Source organism: Leopardus geoffroyi, chromosome D3 (assembly GCF_018350155.1).
Source record: "Leopardus geoffroyi isolate Oge1 chromosome D3, O.geoffroyi_Oge1_pat1.0, whole genome shotgun sequence".
Lineage (NCBI taxonomy): Eukaryota > Metazoa > Chordata > Mammalia > Carnivora > Felidae > Leopardus > Leopardus geoffroyi.
Window position 1 is genome coordinate 23,385,484 of NC_059339.1, and position 27,778 is coordinate 23,413,261.

Sequence of the window (27,778 nt, forward strand, 5' to 3'; positions counted from 1 at the left end):
AAAAAAAAAAGACGAAGAAAAACATTTCAGAGCTAGGAAAGGCCCCATTGCCTGCTACCCAGGCAACCAGAGAGGTGACCAGTCCAAGGCCAATGGCAGACCAGGCATTCTGCCCCTTCCCCAGCTGCAGGCCCTCTGCATCATTCATTCTGCTGTGGCACCACCAGCGGAACTGAAGGGCTGGAGGGAAGAGAAAGCTACAAGGTCTGAAGCAGCTGCAGGCTGGCAGCTCCCAGCCCGGCTCACCGGGTATGTGGGCTTGGTGGTGATTTCCAGGAGCTTTTGCTTGGCTCTTCGCTCTGCCTCGCGGGCTTCCTGCAGGTCCTGCTTCAGCTGATCTGCCTCCTTGGCCCTGCAAGGAAAGGAGATGTCAGGTCCATGAAGGTGACAGGTAGAAGAAAGACAGCCCTCTTCCCCACAGTCCCCCTGGAGAGGAGGGACCTGAGTTAACCCTGATGACGGCACCAGATCAGGCAAACAAGGCCAGTGGGGAGGGGGGGTGGACACTGACATGAACATCAGAACTTCCAAAGCAAGGATAACATTCCTGAGTACTGTTCACTGCAATGGTAAATCTAAATGGGAAGGGCAGGGAAGCTGCTGGGAAGGAGTCAAGTTCAAACCTTTGCAATTGGTAGAGGGAGAGGAGGGGGGAGGGGCCAACAGCTTCCTCTGCTTAACTTGTGGGTGAGAGTGAGCTAGGCAAAGGTACAGTGCATGAATCAAAGATCTTATATCGGATCACGAAGGACAGGATGAGAAAGAATCGATTCTTCACAGCCCCCAAGGAAAACGACTGCAGGCCCAGGGCCAACCTCAGGCAAGATGAGCAGCAACACTGAGGTCTTCGTGCCTCACCCTGCAAGACACAGGACCCAGGGACCAGGTTCAACATCGGTCTTGGGGGAAGTGACCCACACACAGAAAGAAAGGGGCCCGAGACAGGGCAGGAAACAAAGATCCATATTCCCAGAACGACATGCAGAAAGCGGAGAGGAAACTGTAGTGAATGCACCTTGGTAGCAAAAAGCCAAATTCAAGTGTTCTAGGTCAATAGAGCCAAATGCTGTGGGGAATGTGCCAGTGTTTATCTGAAGGCTGCAGGACCAGAACAATCCAGAGGCTAGAATACTCTTTGAAAAGTGGAAACTACAGTTCCGTCCTTCAACCTGGTCGTGAGCTGGCGCATCCTGGCCACAGACAGGATCCTGGCCCTCCCCTCCTATCTGCCTCGGGAGCCTTAGCACCAAGAATGGCTGAAGGGAAGCGGGTTCCTCATTACCACGTTAAAGGTAAATAGCTGCTCTCTCCCCACATGTCCCCTAAATGAAAAGAGAAAAGAACCACATTTTTTAAACTTAAGAAGAGCCTCCTTACAGCTCCTCAGCTAAAAGCGGTCTGCAGACGTGCTTGATGGCATTCCTGCAAACATGGCTATCAGAGGGACGGCGGTTTATCACAGACACAAGCATGACCAGAGGTCCACTCGACTAGAGAACCATGTTCCTGAGCCCTTCCACTAACCCCAGCCCCCAAAGCCCACACCGGCTTAAGTACCAGTCCTCACCAACCTGTCAAGGGAGGAGCCTCCCCCCACCCCACCATCCTAGAAGTTGAAGCAGCTTGTGGACAAGTGCGGTCAAGCTCTGCCTCAGGGCCAGGTTACGACTGAACAGCCCCTCGCCTGGGCCCCAGTGCCCTGGACTCCCCACCTCTAACCTCCTCTCCGATTCCTCAGCCATCTTCAGCGCCAGCACCTCAGCCTCCAGCACCTTCTGCTCCATCAGGCGCTTCTCTTCCTCCGTCCGAATGGCTGTGGCCTTGATGCGCTGCATTTCCTGTTCGGCCTCCGCGGCCTTCTGTGCCAGGAGTTTTGCCTCCTCCTCAGTGATTTGGGCCTTTTCCGCCAACAGGTCAGCCGTTTCCTCGGACCGCATCTGGAGAGAAGGGTGCTATCAGCTGGGATGGGGATCGATCACATGCCTGTCATCCCTCCCAGATGTGGCCTCAGAAATTCAGGTCAGCAGGAACCAGAGCGTCAGACTCCCCGGGGCCCTGCCACTGAATGCCCCATCAGATGACACTTTGGCAAGGGCCAGACGGCCACACCCTCAACTTTTCAGAAAGTCCCACCCATGGGGAACAACAAGAAAGCACCTTTTTGAGTACCACTTGAGCCAAGGCTTTTCCCTTTAAATGCGTGGTTCAAACCAGTGGGAGACAGGTAACAATGTTTTTGATTGTCACAAATCAAGGGTAAGGTGGTGCTAGTGGCATCTAGTGGGTAGGGGTCAGGGACACTGCTAACCGTCCTATGAGGCACAGGACAACTTTCATCACAGAGGGTGATCTGACCCCCGGGCAGGCAGAGAGGCCCTGCTTTAAAGGCGCCCTAGGGAAAGTGGGGCTTGGCCACACATGATCTCCTGCCAACATGGGTGGAAAGAAAAGGCACCGTTTTTTTTTGTTGTTGTTGTTTTTGTTTTTGTTTTTTTTTTAGCTGAAATGTCAAAGCAAATGTTACTTATCTGTGGTCCTCAGGAGGCCTACCTAATTCCCAAAACCCAAGGGAATCCCCGTGTAGCCTCCTGGGACCCAGACTCCCCCAGAAATCACCAGTGCTTCGTTGGCCATTGTTGCTTCTTCTTTCATCTGCAGCAGCCTCCTCTCCAACTCATCCCTCGTGCGCTCAGCCTCCTCCCTCATCTGCTTCTCTCGAGCAAGGCGCTGCCGCTCCATCTGGGGGGTGGGGGGGGGGAACGAGAGTCATGGGGCTCACGACCTACACTGCCACAAGGGTCCTAGAACGCCCAGTGTCCGGAGATGCCCAGGGAGACCCTCTTCGTCCCTTTACTTTAGAGGTTGGCAGTGTCATTCTTGTCACCTACCACCCTCTGTCCTTCAAAACCAGCTGGAGAATCAAAAGCTGTGTCCCTTGAAAAACCATCTAGGGGTGAGGGAACAAACAAAACAACAAAAAAGCCAGCCCCGCCAAGTCCACCTGGATCGAAGGAGGCACTCTTACACACTGTGTGCTGAAATGGCTACCCTGCCGATATCCCTTTTTGTTGGAAGACCTCACGTGGCTCCGCCCAGCAGCGGACAGGACGCAATGCAGATTCCTTCTCCCTGAGATGGAGCCCCAGAAACAGACAGCTTTCTTCTGGTTGGACGAGCCACCTCACCATTTCTCACCCACACGACCCCTCCCACATCTCTAATTTCATCCACAATCACTCCTGCCTCTGACCCACAGAGAAGATGGAATCGTGTAGTTCACACATTGTGTTTCACAGAGGGAAGCCACAGCCCCACGGCACAGGCTCCCAGCCTCACGCAGAGGCAGCTCCCGGCCAGGCCTGCAACAGGAGGGAGCCAAGCGGGGAACACGGCCCCCTGTCCTTAAGGCACTGGTACAAAGCTGCCGTCACCTCCCATGCCTTCTGGATCACTGTGTTAATTGGGCCACATGCAGAGCTTAATAAGGGGAACAAGCACAGGACAAGTGCTATTCTCTGTGATCCTAGGGTATTAACTGAGTTCAGAAAGCAGAAGCCAGAAGTGACCACTGCACTATTTTCTTCCTTAAATAGAGCACATTTAATTACTGCTTGCTTCAATTTTCTCCCAAACCCAAGATTTTTAAGATTGCTGCCTTTTGTAAATACTGAGCCAAAAAAAAAAAAAAAAAAAAAAAAAAAGGCATTGGGCCTCGAAGGAATAATGCAAAGACAAGCAATAAAATACCGTAAATTCTTCTCTAATTTTTCCCTTGCAGGTCAGTGAAAAGCTTGGCCAGTTTGTTCTCTAATTTCCACTGCATTACAAATTTCCATTAGGTGGATTACTGTATCTCTATTATTCTCCCCTTGACAAAAGCCCAGGCAACCACCTTCCATTCCCAGCACTGCACTTCCCCCTAGACCTCCACCCGATAATAAGGGACCTCTTGTTTGCAAGGTGGTTTAAGTTCACAAAGGCTTTCAGGTGCAATGTGTCCTTTGATCTGAGACAGAGAAGGCATACCATTAGCTCCACTTAACAGATGAGAAAACTGAGATCTGGAAGATAAGTCATCTACTAATGTCACATACTAACTTTCACATCTGGTTCCAAGGTCAGTGTCTATACTACTGGGCCATGGAGCCCGGCCTGCAGGTGCCAGGCCCCTGCCTCTGCTGTTCCACAGGCAGTGCAGGTGTGGGGTGTATGCACGCTCTTCTCTGCCACAATCTCAAGGCCTACACACTCATTGCCGTCTTCAGATCTCTCACTTCTAAGCTTTGCTCAGCTGAAAAGAGGTCAAAGAAGGCTCTTCTTGAAGTTGCCACTTAGACCATGCTGGCTCAGGAGCATTTCTTTGTCCAACAAAACCCATTCCACCAGCCTGGCCGCCAAAGCATCCCAAATAGCACATCTATAGTATGCCATCTCAGCAAAGAGATGGGAGCCCTAAAAGCATGCTGGATCAAACTGGGCATTTCATTGTAAATCTCAGGGCAGGGAGCCAGCCTCGCCAGAGTACCCACATCAGAGAGCTGCGCACAGACTAATGATTACTGCTCCGAGTCTGTGAGTCCTGCGGGCAGCTGACTGCAGCTGCTGCTACTCTGTCTAGGAGTTAGTCCAAAGCCACAGTGGATATTCTCAGCAGCGAGGCTCAGATTAGTTGTGTGGATTTCGGTGAGCCGAGATAGTTTATGAGTAGAAAACAATGATGCGGACTGTCCAGTCTGCTGATAAGCTCTCCTGGCACCTCCCACCACAGGCAATATGCCGCCTGGGCTGACCTGTGGTGGGGAAGTGTGGCCGAAGTCTAATTAGCATTCCCGCGGTAAGCATGAGATGCTGTCATGCATTCTATCACCTTCTAATTAGAAAAGGACAAGGCTGGGCAAAGGAGACCAGCAGGCAAAAAAAAAAAAAAAAAAAAAAAAGCGAGTTAGCTAGGTGGATGGATGGATGGATGGATGGACAGACAGACCCAGGCTTGACTATCTCTTCCCAAACCTGCATTACTCCCACTTCACTTAAGTGGGGAAATAACTAGAGATGTTTCTTTTGTATATGCTTTTAGAATTTATTCCTCATTTCCAGAGCAGACACCACACCAGCTGGGCATTGGCCAGTAAAGATCCAACAGGGATAAAATAAGAGAAGGTATGTCCATTGCCAAATGACACCTGTCAGCCTATGACGGCTCCTTACCTCCCAAGCCAAGACCAAGAAGCAGTGACAACAGTGGTTCAGACATGGTCTTTCTCACCTGTTTTCTAGCCTTCTCCTCCCTGGCCTGGGCTTTCATCTGCTGAACTTCCAAAGAATCAGCCTTCCTTCTCCTCATAAAAAGGTCATGGTTCCCAATACAGAGCTGGAGAATCTGTGGCCATGGAAGCAGGAGAAATGTTAAACCCCCAAATGTACTTCACTGCCTACCAGCTCACCAGGGCTACAGCATCTTTGTCTAAGGGCTCTTGGGGGCAGTAGGAAACCTAAAGAGCAAAGCACAGAGTGAAACAGCAAGGCCTTTCCTGCTAATGGCCTCCAGGGCTCTTGGCTCTGGAGACAGGCCTCCAGTACGCCAGGGGGCAAAAGTCACAGGTGAAGGGAGGTGCGTCTTCTGGATGCATCTTATTCTCCTAAGATGTGGCACTATAGGGGCACCTGGGTGGCTCAGTTGGTTAAGTGTCCAACTCTTGGTTTCAGCTCAGGTCATGATCTCATGAATCAAGTGATCAAGCCCTGTATCAGGCTCTGTGCTGACAGTGCTGAGTCTGTTTGGGATTCTCTCTGCCCCTCTCTCTAAATAAGTAAATAAATAGATAAATAAATAAATAAGAATTTAAGATGTGGCACTACAGATGAGGGAGGATAGGAAAGTTCATTCAATAGGGATAACAGGTTATTCACGTGAAAAAACTATAAGCTGAGGGCAGCTGGCTGGCTCAGTAGGTGGAGCATGCTACTCTTGATCTTGGGGTCATGAGTTCGAGCCCCATGTTAGGTGTAGAGATTACTTTAAAAAACAAACAAAAAAAAAACCATCAAAAACCAAAAAACACAAGAAGCTGAAGAAGGTGGATCCCTCCTTTACACCACACACAAAATCAACACCAGAAGGATTAAAGACTTAAATACGAAGATTGAACCCTTGAAATCTCTAGAAAAGAATATAGAAGAATATCTTTTTTTTAAGTTTATTTATTTTGAGAGAGAGAGAACCGCAAGCAGGCCCCATGCTGTCAGCACAGAGCCCAACACAGGGCTCGAACTCAGGAAACGTGAGATCATGACCTGAGCCGAAATCAAGCCTAGAAGAATATCTTTATGATCAGAGGATAAGGAAAGATGTCAAACAAAACACAAAGAGCACAAATGATTAAGGAAAAGATGTATACATTTGTCTATGTTAAAATCCAGCATTCTTTGTTTGTTAAGACATTAAAAAGGAGGAAAAATAAGCCACAAGCTGAGAGATGATATAATCAATAAAGAATACAAACAACCCAGAGAAAAATGGCCAAAGGACATGAAATAAGTATTTGACAAAAGAGACAAAAAGCCTGGCCAAAAAATATACAAAAAGATGTTCAACTTCATTAGTAAATATAAAGATGCTCATTTATATAATACTGAGAAACCATTTCATATGCACAACATATGTCAAACAAATTTTAAAGGCTGATATTATAAGTGCAGAAGACATAAAGCAAAAGGAAGTCACACCCACTGCACTGCATCTGTAAATTAATTCATCTTTGGAAAACAACATGGCTTAATCTTGAATATGGACATACACTACAGCCCTGCACTTGTACTCTTAAGTAGATACTCTCTAGAGAAACTATTGCCCATGTGCAGCAGGAGGCAGGTACGAGAATGTTCCTAACAGCTTTGCTAAAATGGCAGAGAAGCAGAAAGCACTTCACTATTCACTAATAGGAAAATGACATATATATGGGGGCGGGGAGAGAGGGGGAGGGAGACATATATATGTATCATTGTGTGGATATATGTATATATGTGTACATTTATCTGCACACAATGGAATACTATACAGCAGTGAAAATAAAGGGATCATCTCTTTAAGCATCAAACATAGACACATCTCAGAAAATAATGTACAAAAAAAGTGACAAAAGAGCATAGACAGTTGACAGCACTTATGTCAAAAGTACACAAAACTTAATAGTACATTCATTTTTCTGTATAGGAAATAAAGTTCTGAGGAAAAGCGAGCTAATAATGAGCACCCAGCTCAGAATGGTGATTGCCCTCAGGGAGGAGGATGGGGGAAACCAGCAGGGTGCTAACATGGGGGGGTTTAATAGTATCGGAGTGTGTGGTTTCTTAAAGCTGGGTAGTGGGTGTGTAGTTTTTTTTTTTTAATGTTTATTTATTTTTGAGAGAGAGCACAGCAGGGGAAGGGTATAGAGAGAGGGGGACAGAGGATCCAAAGCAGGCTCTGCACTGACAGCAGTGAGCCCGATGTGGGGGTTTTGAACTCATGAACTGTGAGATCATGATCTAAGCCACTGAGCCACCCAGACACCCCACATAGCTATTTATTTTTGTCACTCTTTATATTTTATTTTTTTTAATGTTTATTTTTGAGAGAAAGAAAGAGACAGAGTGTGAGCCAGAGAGGGGCAGAGAGACAGGGAGACACAGAATCCAAAGCAGGCTCTAGGCTCCAGGCTCCAAGCTGTCAGCACAGAGCCCAACAGGGGGCTCAAACTCACGAACTGCGAGATCACAACCTGAGCCAAAGTCGGACGCTTAACTGACTGAGCCACCCAGGTGCCCCTTTTCGTCACTCTTTATACCTTCTATACACATTATACTTATCCTTTTATATATATTAGTTACCTCCATAAAAATTCTTTTTAAAAATTCCACATCACAAAATTCAGGTTTGACTTGTTAGGTTAAGCTAAAGAGAAGAGTCTTTCAAGTCTATCGGCAAAGTATGTAGCAAGTGAGCTACCTATCATTCTACACCTCACAAGAGGTCACTCTCTCAAAAAAAGGCGCTCAGTTTCTTAGAAAAACTACAGTTATTAGTAACAAAAACTAGGATCTCAACTTACCAGCTTATTAACACGAAGCTTTGAGGAGTTAAATTTAAAGACATCGATTTTCTTATCCAGTGGTTTAATAGTAAACTGAAAGAAAGAAGCAGAAAAAGTTTCAGTCTGACAACCTAAAGTGTTAGCACCAACCAGGAAATTCCACAAAAGCAGCAACCACACTGGCAAAGATCCAGCACAAGGCTGCGCCTTGTCCTGGCTTCCGGCGCCCGGGCACTAACCCACTGTGATTTAGAAGCAGCTGAGGGCATGGAGTCTGGGGCTGTGGAAGGTCAGGATCCTGGCAGGGGTGCTGTCGGCACCATCTCAGGCTTGGAAACCTGAACTACGGACCCCTGATGGGCCCGACCATGAGGCCAACGCTGGGAAGCCCAATGCAGCATCCCAGGCCCAGTTCTGCCTTCAGGAAGCTCACAACCTAGCTGGAACTAGACTCATGACTCAACTGCTACTTAAGAAATTACATCATCTCTTAGCGCCTCATCCGGTGGCAAAAATCACAAATGTTGTGGGGATTCAGAGTAGATCTACCATAAGTAGGCGGGAACTTCAGCTGGTCATAGACAAAGAGAATATGATAGAGGACCTAAAAGATTGGGTGGAGGGCTATTCAGGACAGGGCAAGCGACAGAAATGAGGCAGAGAGAGAAATGAGCAGACTGTGTGTGTGTGTGTGTGTGTGTGTGTGTGTATGTGCACGCGCGCGCGTTTGACGTTACTAGCTTTCTGATGACTAAGATGATATCACGGGTTCATACTGGGAGGAAGGCAGGGGTGGGCTGGGGGTGGACAGTTGGAGGGGTTTGGGTTTGATGTGACAGCATACAGGTCGTCACCACAGGTTTCTGAACGTAGGGATTATCAGATGAAAGCTGTTAATAAAAGGAATAAAGTGCGAAGAAGAGACCGTGGTAGCAGAGGGAAACTGCTCTCGAAATCAAAGGGGAGAAAAGGATGAGTGATAAGGACAGGGTGGTAGCTAAGTAGGAGATTCCAGGGCCAGACCACAGGCAGGGAAGCATATAAAGGACAAACGGCAATTGCTGTTCTCAACCACTCTTGATTAGACCGGACAGATCCTCCATTTCAAAGAAGCACTTAAAAAATGGATATCTATTCCCGAGAAAGCCGTGCTAAGCAGATAAATACATCTGGGAAGATGTATTTTTGGGTATTTCTTTTGCATATTATACTGTCCAAGGAAGGAGGGGTTAGCATACTGAGGACAGAAAACAATCCTTTGGTTAGCTTTTGGTCAAGCTAACTTAGAAGCACTATTGCTCTTGTGTAGGCTGCGATTCGTGAATTTCTTGAGCTTATTTTCGGCTTTGAAGTCAAACCCCGGAGCCGTCAGTGGGAAACCACAAACAGTGGGGAAACCACAGGCTTTGCCGGGACGCGCACAAAGAATCAATGGATCACTTAAAATAAACCAACATTTCTGTTTTGACAGCACGGCTGTCATGCATAACTACTAAGACTACTTCCTATTATGTCAAGTCAGCTTGAGGTCCTCTTACTGCACGAAGTTATTGACATGATGGAACATGATGGTGCCCTGCCCCCGGAGAGGGTATATTAGAGTTTATTGTGTCAGGCTATACTAGGGGAGACTTTAATCCTTGGGTTCTGTGAAGAACGAGTGTTTTGGGAGCCTTTAGCGCACAAATGTGTGGATATGCAGTAAACAGACTTTATGAAATTAGAGATGAAAAACTACTGTGCCATAACATACCTACTACTTTAAGTCATGTGGGGCTTTCAATTTAAGTATTTTAAAAAAGCAATAGTTAAATGCTCCTTTTCTGAGCTACTTAACAAAAAATTTCAGAGCCAGAATGTTTTGAATTAAGAAGCTCAATCTGTCTCATCAAGCATGGCCGAGTAGATCTCAACCACGTATTGGAAACCAGGAGCCTGGTGTTCCCTTTCTCAAGTTGCTACGAGGGAAGGGAAAACAGGAAATCTGCTCAGGGTGGGGGCTCTGCAGGCAGCAACACGAGCCGTCACTGTTCCTCATTCCACACTCAGCGTCCCAGCTGTGTGTCACCAAGCACCATCCAGGCCTACTGCCCTCTGCCCAGTACCCTATGCTCTCAGGACTCCTACTCAGCGCCCTGCATCGGAAAAGTGCCCCCAGGGCTATGGCTTTGGTGAACATGGAGCTCAGCCCCTGCTATTCCCTTCACCAATCACCAAGTCGCCTGATCCCTCCACATCTTCACTTCCTGATGTGGCACAGATACCCCAAACCCGGCCCCTACTCTTGCAGCATGTTCTTAGGAGGAGAAATCAGAGTCGGGCTGAGAGCACTTATGAAAGCAGAAAAGCACCAGATCATTATCACGTGTGTCATCAGTCCCTTGCGCTACAGGCCTGTCTCACAGCAGTCCGGTCCTTGCTGGACTGTAACTTCCCTGAAGGTCGAGACTGGCTTTTCTACATCTTTGTTTCCCCTACGAAAACTAACACAAAGCAGATGCTTGATAATTCCTTTAAAATTAACAGAGAACAAACGAGTGAATGAACAAACCTAAGATTACAGTGTTTGGGAAAGATCACCATCCGGTATAGGAACATCTGACTTCTAACTTAGAGTGCTCAGCCAAGTTATTCAAACTTAATTATTTTTGAATTCTCATAAGCAGTTAGCCTGATATTCTTATTTATATCTTCACAGAGAGACAGAAAGAGATACACATACGTATATATACATGTGGGGATAAATACTTAGACAGATATCCCCACCCTACGTATCAAGCACTAGACACCAAGAGAGGGTTTAATGTATACCACATTGAAAAACACAAACAGAATTTCTCACCAGAAATGGAAAGGCAAGTAATAAGACAAGGTTACTTTCTGGTTGGTTTACTGTTCTTTGGGGTTTAGTCTTGACAAGTTGAGCTTCCCAGCCTCTTGTTGGTCAGCAGGGGGGGGTTTAGTGATGCTACTTGAAAATAGGATGCCAATACTGCTCTGTAAACAGGAAACAGCAACCAAAAACCCAAAGCCTGGGGAGTAAAGGATTTTACTGATAACAAGGAGAAGTCCAGGGAGGAGGAGAGATGGGGACAGGCTGGCAGCTGGGCTGCTGGCATGTCTGCATGCGGGGCCTGTCCTACCTCCTTGTCGCTGTACGAGATGTTTCTGATTTCATTCCACGGGAAGGAGATCTTGGGGGTCAGCCTGTTCTCAGGGTCATAGATGTGAAGCCCCAGAGCATCCACTCCAAGCAGCAACTCTGTGCCCTTTTTATTCTGTGGAGTCAACAAAGATCAGCCACCGTCAGCTCCAGCAGACGTGTGAGATTTTATTCAACTTCCCAAAGAACCTGGCACATGCTGTTACATCTGACGAGTTCCAACAGGTCCCAACAGAAGTCACAGCTGCTGTGTAACCCAGGGGGCTCCAGCTTCCTGAATTGGGGCAGGCAGAGGCAAAATACCATCCTCATGACTCAGTGTCCCCCAGAGGGATCACTGGGGGCTTCTGTCACTGGCTTGATGGCTAAAGTAGCAGCAATCTAAGCACTGTTACCTCCAATTAAATACAGTAGTCACCCCACACCCACCCCTTATCTGTGGTTTTGCTTTCCACAGTTTCAGTTTACCCCAGTCTAGAAGCAGATGATCCTCCTTCTGAACTACTGTCAGGTCAACAGGAGCCTAACGCTACATCATAACACCTACGTGATCCACCTCACTTCATCTCATCATGCAGACATTTAAGCCTCTCGCATCATCACCAGAAGGGTGAGCACAGTACAATAAGATGTTCTGAGAGAGAACACATTCACATAACTTTTATTATAGTATATTGTTACAACTGTTCTTTTTTATTGTTAGTGTTGTTAATCTCTTACACCTTGAGCCTAATTTAGAAGTTAAAATTATCATAGGTATGTCTATACAAGAAAAAAATATAGTATAGATAGGGTTTGGTACTATCCATGGTTTTAGGCATCCACGGGGGCTTTTGGAAAAGTACTCCTATGGATAACGGGGAACTACTATAACCAGGTTATCACAGAGGTAGAATAAAAACCCATAGGATTAAACATTAAAAGAAAAGGTAGGGGGTGCCTGGGTGGCTCAGTCAGTTGAGCATCCGACTTTGGCTCAGGTCATGATCTCACGGTCTGTGAGTTCGAGCCCCGCGTCGGGCTCTGTGCTGACAGCTCAGAGCCTGCAGCCTGCTTGGGATTCTGTGTCTTCCTCTCTCTCTGCCCCTCCCCTGCTCATGCTCTGTCTCTCTCTGTCAAAAATAAATAAACATTAAAAAAAAAAAAATTTAAAGAAAGAAAAGGTAGTTGTACTACCAGAAAGAAAATTCTAAGTGCTAGGATCAAATGGTTTTATTTTATGTTAAAATGTAGTCTCAACATGACAAAGCAAATATAGTCAAATGTTATAGAATCTAGACAGTGGGTATCTATGGGTATTTGTTATAAAATTTTTTCAATTTTCTTATATGTCTGAAAATTTTTATAATAGAACACTGGAAAAAATACTCCAAAGTGAACTGTATATAAATTATACCTCAATAAAGCTATTTGAAAATGTGATGGTACATATGTTGGTTGGCAGGCAGAGCAGATAGAAGGCAAGTGTCCTGGGCCTCCATGTCACTGACCCAGCAGTGGGCCTGGGGTTACATCTTCAGGCTACAGATCCATCCACCTGTGCTGTGTGGTCTGGCCCTTGTGTGGTAGTGGAAGGAAGCTCCCTGCACAAGGACCTAAAGCACCTGACCCCCTGCTGACAAGAAGGAAATTGAACCAGACTCAAAGGCAGGAAAACAGATCTGCAAAGCGAGAAGGTGCTCGGACTGTGATGAGAAGGACCAATCTAACAGCAGGTGTCAGATGGACAAGTGAGCTCTCCAAGATAAATCTTTTTACTCCTTCTAACACCCCAAAGTCAGGAGCTGTCACTAAACCAGGAGAGAGATCCCTCGTCTGCAAAGCTCTTAAAACTACTACACTAACACAGTGAGGCTTTGTACTTTTAAGAGCTGTAGTACATTCTGGAAAACGAGATACTTCATTATATTTGTGACTTTTTTTTTTAAGTTTATTTTTGAGATAGAGATAGCGCACACACATGAGCAGGGGAGGGGCGGCAGGGGGTGGCGGACAGAGGATCCAAAGAGAGCTCCGTGCTGATAGCAGAGATGCAGGGCTCGAACTCATGAACCATGAGATCATGACCTGCGATGCTCAACCAACTGAACCACACAGGTGCCCCTGTGACTATTTCCTTTAAATTAAATTAAATTAAAAAAAAAAAAAAAAAAAGGATTCTACCTTCTGCTTCCTATCATGATGCCAACATTCCTAGGGAAAAAACAGAGAGGTGCGACTCAAGCAGTCCCTTTTAAATTGTTTTAAGCACATATCTTTCTTAGTTGATGGTGAAATTACAAAAACTTGGACACAAATGATACTAAAATATCCATTAGCTTTGTCTACTGCATTATACAAAACATATACACATACAAAATAGTGTATTTTGGTCTGATTGCTACAGAAATATTCCCGGGCACCTGGGTGGCTCAGTGGATTAAGCATCTGACTTTGGCTCAGGTCATGATCTCACAGTTCATGACTTTGAGTCCTGCATTGGGTGAGCTCGAGCCCCACTCTGGGTGAGCCCTGCTTCTCTCTCACCTTTCTCTCAATGCTGCTGATGGGATTCTCTCTCTCTCCCCTCTCTCTCTCCGCCCCTCACTCACTTACACTCTCTCTCTCTCAAAAAAAAAAAAAAAAAAAAAAAAAAAGAGAGAAGAGAAAAAGAAAAAAGAAATATTCCCTAATGAGAAACTGGTTTTTAAGGATTGTAAAACACTACTTTTCTAGAATCTAGATGGTGGGCATATGGGGCAAGAGGAAAGATGTTGCCAAAACCACAAAAATGTGTTAAATTAGTCTGACCTTAAAGAAACCAGACAATTGGGGCACTTGGGTAGCGCAGTGGGTTAGGCATCTGACTCTTGACCTTGGCTCAGGTCATGATCTCACGGCTCATGAGTTCAAGCCCCACAGTGGGCTCTGTACTGATGGTACAGAGCCTGCTTGGCGTTCCATCTCTCCTCCCTGTGCCCCGCCTCCCTGTTGCTTGCACACACACAATCTCTCTCTCTCTCTCTCTCAATAAATAAAATTAAAAATTAAAAAAAGAAAGAAACCAGACAGTTAGCAAATACAAATTAATAAAACTTTAGAAAATAACCTCGGGGCACCTGGCTGGCTCAGTCAGGAGAGCATGTGACTCCTGAGCCCAGGATAGTGAGTTCAAGCCTCATGTTGGGTGTAGAGCTTACTTAAAAATATATATATATAGGGTGCCTAGGTGGCTCAGTTGGTTAAGTGTCAGGCTCTTGACTTCGGCTCAGGTCATGATCTCACAGTTCATGAGATCAATTCCCACATCGAGCTCTGCACTGACAGCACAGAGCCTGTTTGGGATTCTCTCTCTCTCCCTCTCTCTCATGTGCTCTGTTTCTCTCTCTGTCTCAAAATAAATAAACTTAAAAAAGAAAAAGAAAATAACCTTTTGCATGATTATAGAAAATCTTTTAGGTAGTTGTTTGCTATACGAAATAACATAACTTGCCAGTGTAATTTTATGTAATGAAATCCATTAAAAATCGGTATTTAGAAAACAAATCAGGTAGAAAGCTATCCTAAATTACTTCAAGATTTTATTTTTAAGTACTCTCTATGCCCAATGTGGGGCTCAAACTCACAACCCCAAGATCAAGAGCCACATGCTCTGCTGACTGAGCCAGCCAGGCCACCCCATATCCTAAATTACTTAAAATGTAATACAATTTACCCAAATTTCATATAAAATTTATAAGAACCCTGAAAAGGAAAGCAAACCATAACTCCAATAAGGGACACCTAAGTGGCTCAGTCAGTTAAGGGCTCTTGATTTCAGCTCAGGTCATGATCTTGCGGTTCATGAGTTCAAGCCCGTCAAGCCCCTCGTTGAGTTGTTGAGTCGAGTCTCGGGATTCTCTGTCCCAGTCTGCCTGCTCCTCTCCTGCTTGCGTTCACTCACTCTCTTGCTCTCTCTCTCACTCTCTCTCTCAAAAGGAATAAATACAGATTTAAAAAAACACCATAATAAAGTGTTTATAATAATAAAGGTGGACCACTGTGGATGGTTATTTTAACATCTACTTATCTGTAGCTTGGAACCAGCAATGGAATACTAGAGTCAATCGCATGAATTCCTTTGGAAGGAGCTCCTAGATGCTGCACCAGCAGAAGAACCTTGGGAGAAAGATGCTCAAGAGGCCCACCCAGCCAGGACTGAAAACAAAAGCCTCTGGTGCAGAAGCAGTGGGTTCCCAGGGGACAGCAGTGGGACTATTAACGGTCTGAAGAGAAAACCAATTAGCCTGCTAGAGAGAACAAGAGTCCCACCCAAACAAATCAGTAATCTATAAAAGCAGCTTTACTCTCCTTGTGCCTTGGGGGAAGAAAGTATTTACAGGTGCTCCCTGTGGGCCAGATCTCACAGAGCCAGAAATAATCAAACATTACACTCAGAGCATTCAAACAGGTTTCTGCTGAGCAGAGCCCAGGACGAGGCCCAAGTCCCCCGGGGGCTCAACTGACACTTAACTACGGAGGATCTAATTGAAGTCCAGAAATAGAAAATGAGGCTATAAGACCCTCTCCTCTTCCTCTTCCCTTCTCCTCCAGTGAACCATTAAAGAGTCTGCTATCCTGGAATAAGGAAGTAACCCATTTTCGAAAGCAGTTTGCCCCCGATTCAGCCTCTGTTTATACACAGGGAAGTCAAAGAGGATTCAACACACCCGGATTGCAAAGTAGTTCACACCGTACATCTCCAGGTCCTGAGCTATCTTCAAATATTCCATTTCAGCTTCATCCCTGTGAAGAGAATGAAAGATACTGTCACCGGAACTAAGTGAGAAAACGGAGGGCGGGCACACGCCACCCTGAGCATTGGAACCTGCCAGAAGATGTCAGCCAGAGCAGATACCAGCAAGGCTCTTCCCAGCCCTGAGTCTATTAAACGCACCGAGGTCAAGCAGAATTTCCCGGCCTCATAAAAGCCAGAGAACAGATTCATTACAGTATCTCTTGGCTTCAATTTCACGCTTTGCCCTTGATAAATAATGATACCCGTCTCAAGGAATTCAAGAAAAGCATGTGGTATGTTATCTTCTTCCCTCAAATGGATTTGGATATGCAAATTTGATTTAAGTTGTTGCCTTATCTGGTTGTGAACTTTTTTCACCTACAAGGTTTTGGTATTGAAACAATTCTCTCGGCAACCTACCGGAGAGCTACCTTCCTGATTTTATTTCTGTGGGTGTTGTCAGAGATTAGGTCAAGAGCTATCGGGGCTGTAAAACCCAACCCAGGTCACCTACTTCTAAGCTAAGAGTCAGATTAAGATCTTAAAGCAATGATTTGCAGGAAACTCCCAAATAGGTACGATATTGAAATATTTTAACTAGGTCTCCCTATGACCTTGCCTCTTTTCCCTCTCTCCAATCTCAAAATGCTCTCAAATGGAATTTTAAAAATTCAACCTGAGAGAACACACAGTGTTGGCAAGCACGTGGAACAACTAGAAACACACACACTGCTGATGTAAACTGGTACAAACAATTACCTTGGAAAATCGTTTGATGTCATTTGTAATAGCGAAAAACCAAGAGACAGCCCAACATACCCAACATCCACCAATAGTGCAATGGGGAATTCATGCTTTAATAACATAGTGGAGTTCTGCACAGCAATGAAAATGAAACTGTTACTGCTATTACACACCACAAACCAATTCTCACCATATGATTCTGGGTAAAAGTAGTGAGACACAAAAAATAGGGACTCTCTGATCGCATGTAAGTAAAATTTAAAACATGCACTGCTACTCCATCGTCAGGAGAGTGGTTAGCTGTGGGGAGGAAGGATGGGGAGTGATAGTGGGGGCGGGGGGGTGGTCACGTGCTATCTCATCACCTGGTATTACACGGTGTTTTCACTTTGTGGTAATTCATTGAGTGGTACGTTTAAGACTTGTCCACTTTTCAGTATACATGGTATTAAAAAAAGAGCACACTAGGAAGTTGATTTGAAGAGGACAATATTTTAAAGACTAATGAAAAGATGATCAATTCCTACAGTGATCAGGGAAATGCTAATGAGTACTTAAGATACATGTCTCCTCTTTTAGATTACAAAAATTAGATTGATAAAAATGAGTGGTGGGGAGAGAAACGAGGCGGGGAGAGACGTGCACACACTGCTGGTAGGTAGGTAAACAGGTCCAGCCTTTGCGGAGGGCGATTTAGCAGCACCTGCAACTCAGCAACTCTTGCAAAGAATGTATCCTCAGAACTGCTCATATAATTATATAACAACATTAGGCTGTACATTGCAGAAAGTGAAAATCTATAGCCACTCCCAATGTCATCAGTAGGGAAATGGACACAAAAGCTACGGAATATCCATACATTATAATCCTTAACGTGAAACCTAAATTACCAATGAGTGCAGTGGGTCTGTACATCTGGACAGGCTGTATTCATGCACTAGAAGAAGCACACACAACACTGAAGACCAGCTACTCCCAGCGCTCCCTTTTTCTATATACCTCGGTACTGCATTTTGTTCAACGAGCGTGTCCTAATTTCATAGTTCTTAAAAAAAAAAAGTCCATACGGAAATGTAAACCGATAATGAAGCAGCCTCACCTGGCTCGGCCTCGGTGCTCCGCGTACCAGGCTGTAATTCTTTCCTCCCACATTTCTGGAGTCATTTGATACAGATTTATTACCTACCAAAAAGTAGAGCAAAATAAAAAACCCACATACAAAGAAAGTTTTGGTATTGTATGCCATTTTCATAATTGTGCATCATTTTTACAAAATAGCAAAGCTATTTTTAAAAAGCCACATACAGGGAGCCAGTCACACGGCACAGAGGTGGTGCGCACAGACAAGCACCATTCAGTTTGAGTCACAACTCAGAAGGGTGCACCATTACTCAGGCGTAGGTGCACCCCTCACCCAGCTGCCGTCCCTCTTTCCTGGGCTGCACGTCCCAGAGGGAGGAGCTCAGTTGGGTCGGCCAGGGCTAAGCTGTGTGTGCTGCTGCCTCCGCCTGCACAAAAGCCATCAAAGGAGCAGGGAAAGTCAGGTAAAGGTGAGAATCGGGCCTTTATTACACAGGACAAATGAGTGGAGCTATAAAACCGGGAGCAGCAAAAGGGAGGGAGGGCCTGCTTCTGTGGCTAATGAACAAGATGAACACTGAGGATTAAAAACTACAATGTCCACCCCAATTCATCTCTATCCACCCTGCCCAGCTGCAAATAGCTCAGCTCCCTGGGCTGAACACACACTGCTCCACACACCTCCCTGGGAATCGCTGGTGCTCACCCACCTTGAAGGAAACAAACATTTACAGCCCTGGCAACCGCAAATGAATTCCACGAACCTTGGCTTTTTAATATTCTTAACAGAGATTCAACATTCTTTACTCATCAAGATTGATCACAAAATATTTATTTAAATGTTTTTGTCATGTACTTCCAATATTCCTTCAAGCCCCCCAGTTGGCTTTATCACAGAGCACATCTCTGCTGTGTCTTCCCAAATAGGGGATTGATTTCTTCTTACCCTTTTTGGAAGCAATTCTTCTTGGGCCAAAAATCCCCGCTTGTGAACAGAGGGGTCATAGTCACCATACTGGAAGGAGAAGAAAGGAGAGCAAGCGATTGAGATTCTAAAGACAACTGCCATTTCTGAATGGAGCCTGACTCTGTCTTATCCCCTCCCAGCTCGGGGAGCAATTCAGTTCCAATTCAGTTCTGATGCCAAGTCAAGATTTCTACCTTGCTAGTTTGTTACCCTTGAATGAAAATACAAAGCTGATTATATCTATGAACAGAGTTGTATAATCCCGTGAGGGATGGATGGGTAATGTGCTAATAAGAATGTGACATTTGTATGGAAATGTAGCCGTGTTTTCTAACCCAAAGAAAGCAGTCACTACCAAACATTAGCTTTTGAAAGGAAACAACAAAACACAACTGTGAAAGTTGTAATTAACAACGTGTGATAAGAGTCTTACCTACAAATCCTTCTAAGTGGCTGGTAATTGGAGACAATTGCTAGGTTGGGAGCTGGGAATAACGCAGGCAATAGTTCCAATACCTTTCATTCAAGGCTCTGAAAACTGCTTTGGAGAAATCTGATGCCAAGGCTGTCATTCCCATTGTACAGACAAAGAAATGAGTAATAGGTTAACTGATTTTCTTAAAGCTGCAGAGCAAGTCATTAATGGGGCCAGAAATGCATTTTAATGTATTTATTTAGGGACAATAACTTGGAAATTTATGTTCTGATTTAAGAATGAATATCCCTTTCTTTCCAATGTTCATCAGCAACTTTAAGTTGTGTCTCATCCCATGCCTGCTAAAAAAGCACCATGAACTGGGGTGCTTGGATGGCTCACTCAGTTAAACATCTGACTCTTGATTTCAGCTCAGGTCATGATCTCGTGGTTCATGAGTTGGAACCCCACAATGGGCTCTGTACTGACAGTGTGGAGCCTGCTTGGGATTCTCTCTCTCTCTCTCTCTCTCTCTCTCTCTCTCTCAAAATAAAATAAACTTTATTTTTAAAAAACACCATAAATTAATGTCTTTTAAGAATCTCATCATTATCTTGCAAATAGTAGAATTGTACTGCGTTTTTTGAGCGTTTTTAAAGGAATTAATTTGTCAAATTAAACATTTAAAATATGCCAGTTTTTGTACCCCTGTCTTCATTAAAAAAAACTTGAAGGAACCTGGCTTCTCTCGATCTCCCAAAGGCCTGAGGATGTGATGAGTGAGTAACTGGACTGAGTTTTAAGGGCACTCTCTCAGGAGGCAGCTGCAGAGCACAGGTAAGAGCCTGGCTCTGGAAGCAAGCAGCTAAAAATTCAATCCCAGCTCTTCCACTTATTAGCCGTGACCTTAGGAATTTTTGTGTCTTGGTTTTCTCATCTGTTAAATAGGGATAACAGCAGTATTTGTCTTATAGGACTTTTATGGGGATTAAATGAAATAATACCCATACAAAATTTTTTAATGTTTATATATTTTTGAAGGAGAGAGAGACAAGAGTGTGAGCAGGGCAGCGGCAGAGAGAGAGAGAGAGACACAGAATCCAAAGCAGGCTCCAGGCTCTGTGCTGTCAGAGCCCAACTCGAGGCTTGAACTCACGAACTACGAGATCAGAACCTCAGCCTAAGTGGGATGCTTAACCAAATGAGCCACCCAGGCGCCCCACCTCTCTGATTTTTGAAGGGGTAGGATGCTAAAGCAAGCCCTGTTAGTGGCATTTGCAGACCTCTTAATGGTGCTGACCAGACTCTAAATGCCAAAGTAAGCAGATATGCAAAGTTAAAGTTGTAAATTCAGGTTCCAAAGGCTTGTAAGATTAACGACCCACATTACCATACTGAGCTCCCAGCTACTTCAGTGATCAAATATGTTACACATTTGAGCAATGCAGAGGCAGCAAAGACCCTGCTTAAAGAACTTCACCGCTGGACTAACTCCACCTACAACATTAAAGCCACCTTGATACGTGTGTCTGCTCTTAAATGTCTCTTCAAAAAACAAAAGAAGAAGAAAATCCTTAAGTTGTGGCAGTTAGTGAATATAAAGGAAAGTCATACCACTCCATAGATGGAGATGGCTGTTCCTCACCCTTTTATGTACAGATGCATTCTGGTAACAAAACCAGGAGTGGATTTACTTTGAAACTAATATATATTGGGTTCAGGTCTCTCTGCACCTGTGTGGGCCTGAACTAATTTTGTACTCAAAATTTGGTATTCTAGCATTAAAAAGAAGCCCCTAAATTATATAAACTTCAGGCTCCACAAAACCTGGATCCACCCCTGATATGAACCAATTGAATTTAAATTCAAGAAGGGAATTCACCATTTAGAGGACTCTTGAAGTCAATTCTTAGGTTAAACAGAGGCTCTTTCTGGATATGAAATACTAGCCTCTGACTATACACATGGGAAATTCGACCAAATGCTCTGAACAGGATTTCACAAAACAGATTTGGTCAATACATACACAGAATGAATAGATTCCTTACCAAAACACCGGTCACTATATTCAAGGTGGATTAAAGGCTCAAACCCATAAATGAAAATCCATAAAAATACCAGAATAAAATGTAGGACATGTGCAGAACAACAGTTGGTGAGGCCATTCTAAAAGTCACCCAAAACATAAAAAGATTGACAAGTCTGATAGATTAAAAAAAAAAAAAAAAAAAAGATAAAAGGTCAACACCCATAATATATAGAGCTCCTATAAATCAATTAGAAAAAGATAAACAATACCGTAGAAAAATGGTCAAGCTGTAAACACTTGATTCACAGAGGAAAGAAATACAAATGGCCAATAAATCTATGAAAAGATTCTCAGCCCCATGGTAATCAGGAAACAAAAACTTAAAAAAAAAACCAAACACCTATTTTTCTGTCAGATTAGCAAAAATTTAAATGACTGATAGCATCCACTATTGATGAGGATGTAGAAAAACAGGTATTCTCACACACTGTTCTTTTTCTTAAAAAATTTTGTAATGTTTGTTTATTTTTGAGAGAGAGTGCATGTAAGCGGGGCAGGGGCAGAGAGAGAGGAGGACAGAGGATCCAAAGCAGGCTCTGTGCTGACAGCAGTGAGCCCAACGCAGGGCTCAAACCCCAGAACCATGAGATCGTGACCTGAACTGAAGTCAGATGTTCGACCTACTGAGTCATCCAGATGCCCCTCACACATTGTTCTTAAAAGTTAAATTAGGACAAGACTTTTGGAGGACAATCTGGCCATACATATTTAATGTTTTTTATTCTGATAGATTTATATACCAAAAATTCACCATCTTAAGCATACAATTCAGTGGTTTTTAGTATATTCAGAATGTTGTACACCCATCACCACAACCTAATTCCAGAATATTTCCATCATCCCAAAAAGAAATCCATACCCATTAGCAGGTAAGTCCTAATTTCCTCTTCCTTCTAGCCCCTAGCAACCACTAAATCTACTTTCTGTCTCTATGGATTTGCCTATTCTGGACATTTCATATAAGTGGAATCACACAATAGGCAGCCTTTTGTGTCCAGCTTCTTTCACTTGGCATTATTTAAATTTTAAAGGTTCTTATCCTTCAGCCCAGTTATGCCATTTCTTGGTATTTATCCTAGTGAAAGATTGTTCATATGTGCCCAAAGAGGCATATTCAAAGATGTTCACTGCATTCGTTTAAATAATAGAAAGAAAAACAAACCTACATATCTACCAATAAAGACACATTGAAGTAATCCACAGTCCCTCCTTTTCAGGAAATACTGTTCAGTAGTTTAAAAATGAAGCGGGAAGGGGTGAGTGGGTGGCTCAGTCGGTTGAGCATCTGACTTCGGCTCAGGTCATGATCTCACAGTTCGTGAGTTCGAGCCCCACGTCTCACTCTGTGCTGACAGCTCAGAGTCTGAAGGCTGCTTTGGATTCTGTTTCTCCCTCTTTCTGCCCCTCCCCTGCTGGCACTCTGCCTTTCCGTGTCTCTCAAAAATGAATAAACATTAAAAATCAGGTGGGACGAGGGGTGCCTGGGTGGCTCAGTCAGTTAAGCATCTGACTTCAGGTCATGATCTCACACCTTGTGAATTCGAGCCTCACATCAGACTCTGTGTGGACAGCTCAGAGCCTGAAGCCTGCTTCAGATTCTGTGTCTCCCTCTCTCTCTGCCCTTCCCCTGCTCATGCTCTGTCTCTCAAAAAAAATTTTTTTTAATTAAAAAAAAAAAAATGAAGTGGGACAATCTGTTCTGATAGTTTTAAGTAAAAACGGCACGGTGTACAGGAGGTCCTCTGGGGTAGCCACCTAGAAGGGGAATTTCGGGGAAGGGGTACCCCCTCACCTGATGGGCTCCTATCACACCCATTGCTCTACAGAGGTCATTCCAATTCACAGTCCCTTTCTGCCCGTATGTGAGCTCAGACAACACTTCTCTCCTATTTACTAATTGTTGTCAACCTTCTGGGTTTGAAATGGCATGTTAGCGTTGCTTTTTTTTCTTGATTACTACTGAGATTGAACATCTTTTTCTATTTACTGACCATTCTCATATTCTCCTCTATAAAGTATGTATGCCCCTTGTATCTATTTTTCTGCTATCTTTTTCTCATACACTCAAGAGTTCTTTATGTTCAAGGATATATCTACAATTCTGCTTGTAGAAATCTACCTTAAGAGGCGGAAACTTTAAAAAAAAAAAGAGGTGGAAACTTTTGCACATGTACACGAAGATTCATATAAAAGGATCTTCAGTAAAACACTATTGATAACAGAAGGGGGAAAAGAGAAACTAAACCTACCTCTCCCTTAGAAGGGGGATGGATCAATGAATTAGGTTTACTCATCAATGGCCACCATACAGCAATTAGGACCAACAAGCTACATCTACACATACAACATGATACATCTCAAAATCAATGTTGAGTGGGAAAAAACATCAATGTGTAAAAGTATAAGCCATAAAAGGGGGGCGGTGTGTGAAGGACAACATCATTTATATTCAACTTTTGCCTCTTTGACATTTTCAAGTTGGTCTCCTCCCATCCAACTGACTACTGCCCCAGGTGTGAGCCTCAGAGCCTCTCCCCAGGATGACCACCATAGCCTTCTAACAGGTCTCCCTGCTTCCAAACCTGCCTCACTCCAATATGGCCTTCACATAGCCACCAAAGGATCTATCTAAAATATAAACCCTTCACTGGCTCTGTACCACCCACACAATAAAGTCAAGACCCTTTCTGATCTGGCATCCTACAGACATACCCCTCCAGCGTCAACTCTTGCTACTTTCCACCTACACTGTACATATACCCAACTCAAGTGCCTTTTGGCACTCTTTTTCCCTAACTGACATCAAAGAGTACCAAGAAACGGTAAGCTTCCTCTCCCACCATCCATTTCTCTTTCTGAACACTAGGAGTCTGCAGGCCAGCACTGCAAGACTGGTAAATTACATACCACGATCTCCCAAAGTCATTTTTAATAAGAACACATTTCAAACACCAAGTTGTCAGTATAGAATCCAACAGGTGGCTTAAAACATTGCAGGGGCGCCTGGGTGGCTTGGTCGGTTAAGCATCCGACTTCGGCTCAGGTCATGATCTCCCGGTCCATGAGTTCGAGCCCCGCATCGGGCTCTGTGCTGACAGCTCAGAGCCTGGAGCCTGTTTCAGATTCTGTGTCTCCCTCTCTCTGACCCTCCCCCGTTCATGCTCTGTCTCTCTCTGTCTCAAAAATAAATAAATGTTAAAAAAAAAATTAAAAAAAAAACAAAACATTGCAAGATGGTTTGGTATGTCATGTGACTGGACCGAACAAAACAAAACAAAACAAAACAACAACGACAAAAAAAAAAAAAAAAAAAAAAAGCCCAGACTTTCGATTCAAACATAACTCAAACTCTAACCAAGAAATATGGTTCTTGTTAACTGAACCATGTGATTAATATTTGTATTTATACTTTGAGGGTAATTGTTTCTTGATGCTGTGGAATTAGCTCTGTCTATATCATTCCAACAGCTGAAATACCATAATGAATGCATTTGTGCATAATTACATTCCATGTGTTAATGAGCCTGATTCGTTTTCCGCACCATACTTCTAAAGTTCCTTTCTGTTTCAGAAAGGTTGAGGAGGAAAACAAACTGAATATGATGGAGGGAACCACTGTGGTTTACTGAGAAGTTTGGACTAAATTAGACCCTATAAATGAATCTGGAATTTGGTGAAAGGCAGTGCGTGCTACCCAGAGACATCCCTCACACGCTACAAGGGGAGGGCAAGAGTGGAGTGCTGAGCTAAGCGTCCCGGATGATAGGGTTCTCATCCCAGCTCTAGTCTCCAGTTCCACTCTGCTTCAAATCTTGTCCATCAAGAAGTGGGCTATAAATTCCATTGAAAAAGAATTAACATAAAGTATTAGGACTTCAGACAAATTATTAATCCTTTCTGAGCCTTAAATTCCTCATCTGCAAACCCGGCATAATCCTCTCAAGCTGTGGCTCATGGAAAAGACTACACTGAGTATTGCACGAAATATTCGTGTGTAACACTTTGTAGAACTGTAAAACATTACAGGCATGTAAGATCCTATTAATACTGTAATCAGAGATATCTTTTTTAATATTAACCAACAGTCCTAGAAACTGGAAGCATGTGATAATAATCCTTAGTTTCTCGAATGCAGACTTGAAGCCACAGATTACCTTTATTTGTAAGATCCTGAAAATTTACACCGGAAAAAACAGTTAGAACATCCTCCTCCATATGAACCACATATGCTGTCTGTGAATCACTTTCATCTCTAAATTAGTAGGATCCAAATTAGTAGGGCTTTCCTACAGTGAAATCTGTTTAAGCAAACATCTGCTGGTTCCCTGAAAAGTTTTTTTTTTCCACAGGTGGCCTTTGAATTTGTGGCCCAATATCCATGTAAAGGAAATGTAGCCTTTGAGACTGAAGCCCTTCAAAGAGAGGTAGTGTCCTTGAGAGCTTGGGTCTCCTCTCAGCTGGAGAGAAAGCGTGCTAAAAAGGAACTCGGTTCTGGGCCAGGAAGTGCTCACATTTGATGAGAGTGACAATGACTGCTTCATCACTGTCAGGGCAATACTGATTGAAAGGACACATTTTTCCTGTTATTAATATTCTTAATCAAAGCATAAAAGGAAGCATATGTTTTAGTTGAATCAAGGCCCATTTTCTGGTTTTTTCAATTACTCATTTTTCTGGGCAGTGGAATAGGGGAGGCACAAAACACAATCCCAAAGCCATGAATTCTGCCCTTAGCTTTACCCAAGATTGTCCGAATGCCCTTGGGCAAATCGCTAAAAGGCAGATACTCGCTGTAGTGTCTGTATCTGTGACAGAGTCAACAACCCACTCCTCAGGCCTGGTGAACACTCAGCAAATATTAGCCGAGGCATCAAATGATTGAATTGATTCTTGTACTTCTGTTAGTCTGACCAGCACGAACAGACTTTTTTTCCCTCCCAAATGATAGGCCAGTCATTTCCTGGCTTTGATCTGAAATTGTATTAAACTACACCCCAAAAAAGTGGGCTAAGAAGTTAAGAGTATCTTATTAATTTTCTTAACACTACAGGGAAATGGCTTTATGGACACCTCTAACGAAAAAGGAAAATAAAAACTGGAAAGATTATGCAAAATCACAAAAGTAATGAAGATGCCCCAATTCTGGGGCCTCTTCTTACACTGCAGGGGAGGGGTAGGAAGCAGTAGGACCAAGAAAAGAAGATATGTGATTGAAGTGGGGTATCTGAGGGACATGAAGCACTCCTGACTGACCCTGTAGTTGGTCTTATGAAAACAGAGAGGTCAAAACACAAGAGCGGTGGTCTCCTCCACCCCCCTCCCAGTCCACAGTGATTTCTCTAGGAATAATTCACTCACAGCTCAACTGGGCTTGGTGTGCCAAACAGCCTGCAATACCAGCCATGAGCAAAGCTAGCATGCCCATCAGGGGTGAAGGAAATAGGGCATTCTCTAGGCTATAGCAGGGTCCCCACACACAGGGCTGCTGGTCCTCAGAGGATGAGTCTGGAATAAGGACCTGGGCCTTTCTGACCTAAATGCTATAGTTTGGCCCAAACTGGAGACAGTAAGTTCATTTTCCTTGGTTCATAAAAAGAAAGGTTGGTCCAGTGATTGCAATAAACCACATGTGTGTAATGAGATTACACAATTCATCATAAGCGTACACTTAACACTTGTACACACACACACACACACACACACACACACACACACACACACATTCTCACAAGATTATACAGAACCTGGGACAGTGACAGTGGTTTCCCCAGCCCAAGTCCTAAACACTTCCTTTCTGGGGAAAGTGTCTCTGAAGCCTAGAAAACCTGAAGAAACAAAAGACTGGAGTGATCCTGTGACACACATTAATGCCAAGGAGGAAGGCACTTTTCTTCTTTGAGCCTACCTTGGCCTGAACAGCGTAAGAAGCCAGGAGCACAGAAGCCTCGGGAGGGCAGTAGATCTTTTCATCTAAAATCTGCTTCTTTACCTGAAAGGGGCAACAAGGGAGACATGACGCTGTGTGCGTGGAAGTGAGCTGTGCAGGCTGGTCACAGCAGATGGCTGCAGGGTGTTCTAATGAGGCCTGCCAAACCAGCCTGTTAATGATTTTCTGACAAAGGGTACAATTTTTTTTATTGCTGCAGACAGGTTGGGAGTTCAGTCACTGAGAAGTTATTGGTAAGATGACTACGCATAAAAAAAAAAAAAAATGCTAAAGAGGAAAAATACTTCCATGGTTAAAACAGAGACTGATATCTGGACCGTGACAGAGGGGAGCTGTGAATTCCAGAAGTGTCAGGGGCAGCTCTGGTGGTGACTGTGGCCTCGGCCACTTGCTGAGCACACGCAGCACCAGAGGAAATGGGAGTCTACTTTAAAGTCTTAACACAAGACAAAAGTCAGCAAGGCCATTGAGTTATGACTGCAGGAAAAAAACCCATCACTTTCCAAATGCCTGCTCTAAGGAAAAAGGAAGCAATAAAGTTTGAT

The 27,778-nt window shown here is 44.1% G+C and overlaps 1 protein-coding gene across 11 annotated transcripts in view; it reads right to left on the bottom strand.

Annotated features, from left to right (window-relative positions):
* Positions 1-27,778, bottom strand: part of NF2 (NF2, moesin-ezrin-radixin like (MERLIN) tumor suppressor) — an 80,652-nt gene that overhangs the window by 20,946 nt on the left and 31,928 nt on the right. For 5 of the 11 annotated variants that reach the window (XM_045458111.1, XM_045458112.1, XM_045458114.1 and 2 more), the window contains 10 exons: positions 27,192-27,275; positions 18,762-18,830; positions 17,835-17,917; positions 15,924-15,999; positions 11,216-11,350; positions 8,091-8,165; positions 5,267-5,380; positions 2,617-2,739; positions 1,720-1,937; positions 247-352 (listed from right to left, as the gene is read on the bottom strand). In XM_045458111.1, the coding sequence (XP_045314067.1) occupies positions 247-352; positions 1,720-1,937; positions 2,617-2,739; positions 5,267-5,380; positions 8,091-8,165; positions 11,216-11,350; positions 15,924-15,999; positions 17,835-17,917; positions 18,762-18,830; positions 27,192-27,275 (1,083 nt within the window). Of the gene's footprint in view, positions 1-246; positions 353-1,719; positions 1,938-2,616; positions 2,740-5,266; positions 5,381-8,090; positions 8,166-11,215; positions 11,351-15,923; positions 16,000-17,834; positions 17,918-18,761; positions 19,348-27,191; positions 27,276-27,778 lie in introns of those variants that run through there. The other 6 variants (XM_045458121.1, XM_045458117.1, XM_045458115.1 and 3 more) reach the window with 5 other exon arrangements.